Raw genomic sequence first — 5,676 nt, forward strand, 5'->3', positions numbered from 1 at the left:
AAAAAAAAAAAAAAAAAAAAAAGACGGAATAAGTGAGGAAGCAGAGTCCAGCCCTCTATCTTAAATCTGAATAAAATTAACTCATTCAGCTAATACTGCTTCAAGTACAATCATGAAGACAGATGGAACTGTAGATTCACACTAGGGCAAAGAATAGGATCAAGTAGCCTATCATCTTAAGCACAGACACCTCCCTTTTAAAAGTCATCTAGAAAATATCTTTGAGGACTTGAACTGAAGGTGACGTCCACCATCTCCTCTCCTCCCCCAATACAATACCCTCCCAGGACAGCCTGATGAATTAAGATGTCTGTTTTAAGTTTAATAGGAGGGAAGTGAGGAAGGGAAAAGCACGGAGATTTGGAAATGCTAGCAGCTAAAGCCAAAAGCAAGGTTAAGGTCCTTATGGCATCCAGAACTACGGGTAAAAGAATGGGAAAGGGAAGGGAAACAGGTGGTGGGTTCCTGCTGTCCTTTGGCTTTATATCCTTCCCCTGCCTCCCATTCCTCCCAACAGCTCATGCTACTGGCCTGCTAGAGGGGATGTAATGCCCAGACCAACTTTTTATTGAGCTTACGCATCTAACAGACTTGTAAACAGTACCAACTGACAAAGTTCTGCTGAATATTACAGCTTGTGTCCACTAAATACACCTCTCTCTGAGATTAAAAACAAAAAACCAAAGTAAACAAATACTGAGAGAGAGGATGAAGAGACATATCTTGAGTCTTCCAGGAAGGCAAAATAAGAAAACGCCACATGGCTTGGTCCCAGGTGTTCACCATGCCTAGAGTGCTGCTGCTGTCACCACTGTCTCCCCTCCCTGCCAGTGGCTGGGTAGAGGTGAGGGAGAACGGTCATCTTGGGCATGCTGCAAATACAGCATTTGCTGGTGTTGACACCCTTCTTGGCTGTGGTGGCAGAACACTGTGTCAGGAGCCCATTTCCTGGGAGTAGCAGAAGGAGCCCAGGTCCTCAAGGCAGCCTGATGGCAGCTCATACACCTCAGCAGGGGTACCGTGCCCCTTTTCTCCAGTGCAGTTCAGCATTGAGGTCGTCTATTCCCAGTCGGCGATAAAACCTGAGCTGTATTCCTCGCAGGTTCCCCTCCCTTCCCCAACTTGGGGTAGTAGTGGGAGGGGACGGGGGAGGATCACTGAGGGGGCAGGGGGATACCCCGGGGATCGGTGACCTGGCCCTCTTGCAGGTTCTTCACGAGTTGTGCAAGCCAGCGTTTAGTGGTGGTGTCATCTTTTAGCACCTGGGCGAAGGTCGTGTCCTTCAGCTGGTCAGGGAGGCACTGCCTCAGTGCTTCACGTGCCCTACATCAGAAATAAACAAACCGACCAGGGAGACCAAACAAATAAACCCATATCTGGGGGACAGGGAAGAGCCCTTTTCTTAGATATAAATACATAGAATCCTGGGAATCTATGGTTGTGTCAAGGTACTTTAAGAAGCCATTAAAATTCTTTAAAGCTTATGTTAGGCATAGGCTCAGATTGCTCCAGGATCTGTTGTCTGCAAACATTTTCAGAATTATGCCCCAATGTAGAATTTTGTGACAAAGCAAATGGAATAAAATGGTGCAATAATTTACTTCAATTCAAACTGCTTTCTGATTTATTACAGTAAACACTGTCATAATACTCATGTTGGAAATATATGGATTATATAGTAAATGAAATATTCCAAAATCAGTACATTAACAGGGGATATGACCTCACTCATAGTATGATAAATTAATGAACTTTAAATTGATATAAATTTGTGTCTTTCCAAAAACAGCTTCAGTTTTATAGTTAAAACCCTTAATAAGAGATGAGCAGTAAAAACAAAACTATGGTAACATTATTACCAGATGAACTTTTAAATGTTTCATTTACTTTAAAATATGACCGGTAAAAGTCGAATCTGAAAACTCAAAAAGGTAAATGTTAACAATTTATAAGGCTGTTTTTTAAAAAAAGTTATAGCTTTTGTACTCAGCCTAGTTTCTTTGTACAAGGAGAGTTTTAAGTAAACATATTTTCAAACTTTGGTGAAAACAGGAACCACTAAAGAACAGGACAAAATGGTCAAAGAAATAGTTAGAGCTTAAATAACCTCAGTGGCAGGAGGCTGAGTTCACATTAAATCAAGTTATCCTCATTCCTAAGAACACAGAAATCAACCCATTATGTGGTTTAGCAGAATCTGAGCAAGTGGCTTTCAGCATGAATTATGGATTTACAAAGCAAAAGGTCAAATATTTCTAAAACACATTGTATCTACAATGTATGAAATCTGGCAGAAAGATTACGAACATAGGGAGATAAAATAATTAGCTCAAGGACTTTACAGGAAGAGAACTGGAAATATAATTCAAGAGCCCTCTGGGCCGTTCCTTTCTTAAGAGACCTTTGAAAGTATACTTTTCTTTCTGACCACCTGGAGTAGCAACAGAAAGCTCAAACCACAGGAGTAATGTATCATAAGATTCACTGTCTGAACTCTCTGGAATTTTAGAGTAGGGTATGGAGTTCCAGTGGGGAGATAAAACTCTGATGGATTTTTAAATTCAGCACTTCAGATCTTAAAAGGAATTAATCAAGGTCTGTCTCAGACAACCTAAATATAGTTTTATCCCTTCCCTGTCCTAAAGACATAGTAGCTACCCCATGAGATGGGGCAACTGCTCACCAGAGTATTTCCCCTGAAATATTCACCAGAGTATTTAAGTCCTATAAATCCTATAAATGTTTACCTGGGATTATCTGAGAGTCGAAGGTAACATCTTACTACATGCTTCAGCAAACGGGCGGAAGGCTCTTTGGATAGCTGCAGGACCATCTTACCCTGTTTCCCCCAAAACAAGGTGGGATAGGAAAAAAACACACAAAACACAAAATAATCCTAGTTGATATCAGAGAGCAGATATTGCAAGAACTGTTATACAAGATTCCACAGTTGTTATTTCTAGTTGGGAGACTGAAGCAGCTCAGTGTCGACTGCAAAGCGACTAAGCTGTGTGATCAGAAGTAGTTACAAAGAAGGCAAATGAAAGAACTCACCAAGATCATGGCAACATGGGAGAAACGCTCATATGTCTGACATATGTAAGCCAAACCAGTGTCATCTAAGAGGATCTTCTGGAGGATAAATGTGGCAACCTGGAGTAAACAAAATTAAGGAGTCCAAAACGTTGCTCAGACTTGTCTTCCAACTGTCTACTTTTCTCCCAGGAATAACCATAAGCAGAAAACTAAGTAAACACCCTTGCATTCTATATAACTTACTTGACGAGACGCGCATAGTACAAAAAAATTAATAAATATTACCATATTGAACATTTACTATGTGCTGGAATTTTTTCTTAAGCCATAACATGCCTTATCTTATTTTCACAACAAACCTATGAGGTAGGTACCATTGTTATTCTCATTTTACATAAAAGGTAGGTAATTATCAGAGTCTTAAAAACAGAGAGACTGTTACTGAACACCTACTATGTGCCAGGTATAACTGTTGATCAATAACTTGCCAGGTTAAGGTCCCAAGTGACAAAGCTACTAACTCACAGAGTTGAGATCAAACCTAGTTAAACACAGAGCCTCTTCCCTTTTCCATGGGCCAAGATGATTTTAGCAATTCAGCTATGCCTCATCTCTTCCGAATGAGTCAGGTAAAGCTTTTCTTATTCTTAAAAGATCTTAAAGAAAATAAGACTTTTAAGCCTCCCTTCTAAAACTGTTCCAACAGTAATAAAGAATATACTCACTTTAAGCTCATTAACTCTTACATAGATGGGATTAAAAAAATACTAGTTTAATTCAAGTCAAATGATTATTATAATGATTCTCTTCCTCAGCTGCTCTTCAGAAACAACTGTGGGAATTGTTTTATTTTACTATTTTACTGGGGTATAACATTGTGGTTGGCTAAATAATGGCCCCCAAAGATATCTAGGTCCTAATCACCAAACCCTGGGGATGCTACTTTATATGGCAAAAGGGACTTTACAGATGTGATTAAGTTAAGAATCTTAGGGGAAGATTAATCATCTTGGATTATCCAGGTGGGCCCTAAATATAATCATCACAAGTGTCCTTAAAGAGGAAAGTGGAGGGAGATTTGACAATAGAGGAGAAGGTGATGTGACAGAAGCAGAGAGAGATTTGAACATGCTACACTGCTGGCTTTGAAGATGGAAGGGGGGCAGTGAGCCAAGAAATGCAATTCTAAAAGCTGGAAAAGTCAAGGAAAGGGACTCTCTCCTAGAGCTTCCAGAGGGAATGTTGCCCGTACTGGCACCCTGATTTTAGCTTGGTTAAACTGATTTACAGTTGCTGGCTTCCAGAACTGTAAGAGAATAAATTTGTGGTGTTTTAAGCCACCAAGTTTGTGGCAATCTGTTATAGCAGCAATAAGAAACTAATACAAACATATACACAGTAAAATATGTAAAGTGCACTAATCTTAAGTGTATCTTAATTTTTACCTCCTACACATCTGTGAACCACAACCAGATTAAAATACAGAACATTAGGAGGCTGGGATTAACACATACACAATATTAAATATAAAATAGATAACCAACAAGGACCAACTGTATAGCACAGGGAACTATACTCAATATCTTGTAATAACCTATAATGGAAGAGAATGTAAAAAAAGAAAAAAATATATATGAATCACTTTGCGGTACACCCGAAACTAACACAACATTGTAAATCAACTATGTTTCAATAAAAATGAAATAAAATAAAAATTTTAAATAAAATAAAATACAGAACATTTCCAGCACCCCAGAAGATTCCCTTGTGCCTCTTCCCAGTCAATATCCTTCCCTGAGAGGTAATCACTATTCTGATTTATCCTCACTGACTGTTCTTGCCCGTTCTTGAATTTCACATACATATATGAGTCATATGGTATGAACTCATATATATCTGGCTTCTTTCACATGACATAATATCAGCCACGTTGCATGTATCAGCAGTTCATGCTTCTTAACTATTGTGTAGTTTATTTTGTAACTATACTACAATTTATCCTTCATGAGTAAAAATGCTATAAATACTCCTATATATGTTGTGATGCCCATGAGAGCTTTTCTTTTTTGCCGTGCTGTGTGGCTTGTGGGATCTTAGTTCTCTGCCCAGAGATCAAAGCTGGGCCCTTGGCAGTGAAAGCGTGGAGTCCTAACCACTGGCCCGCCAGGGAATTCCCGAGAGCTCATTTTTCTTGGGTATACATTTCTGGGTGATAGGGTAGGTTTATGTTTATAGTGGATACTGCCAAACAGCTTTCCAAAATAACAGCTTTCCAAAATAACTTATACTATACACTCACCCAGGGGGATTTAAAAAAAAACACAAATGTCCATACGTTATAACCCTGCAGAACGGTTCAGTAGGTCAGATATGGGGCCTGGACATTGATGTTTTAAAAACACTTCACAGGGACTTCTCTGGTGGTCCAGTGGTTAAGAATCAACCTTCCAATGCAGGGGATGTGGGTTCGATCCCTGGTCGGGAAACTAAGATCCCACATGCCGCGGGGCAACTAACCCCAGGTGCCGCCACTACTGAGCCCACGAGCCACAACTAGAGAGAAGCCTGCTCGCTGCAACGGAACCTGTGTGCCGCAACTAAGACCCAACACAGCCAAAAAAAAAAAAAAAAAAAAAAAAC

General features: G+C 39.8%; 1 protein-coding gene across 1 annotated transcript in view; it reads right to left on the minus strand.

Moving 5' to 3' along the window:
• Positions 1–301: 301 nt before the first annotated feature.
• The window catches only part of CNOT9 (CCR4-NOT transcription complex subunit 9), a gene marked incomplete at its 5' end in the record, with an annotated part of 17,456 nt that continues 12,081 nt past the window's right edge, over positions 302–5,676 (minus strand). Inside the window, 3 exons of the mRNA XM_007445856.1 lie at positions 302–1,323; positions 2,748–2,839; positions 3,055–3,153. Of these exons, the coding sequence (XP_007445918.1) occupies positions 1,155–1,323; positions 2,748–2,839; positions 3,055–3,153 (360 nt within the window). The remainder of the gene's footprint in view (positions 1,324–2,747; positions 2,840–3,054; positions 3,154–5,676) is intronic.

The sequence above is a fragment of the Lipotes vexillifer genome, unplaced genomic scaffold (genome assembly GCF_000442215.2).
Source record: "Lipotes vexillifer unplaced genomic scaffold, Lipotes_vexillifer_v1.1 scaffold965, whole genome shotgun sequence".
Lineage (NCBI taxonomy): Eukaryota > Metazoa > Chordata > Mammalia > Artiodactyla > Lipotidae > Lipotes > Lipotes vexillifer.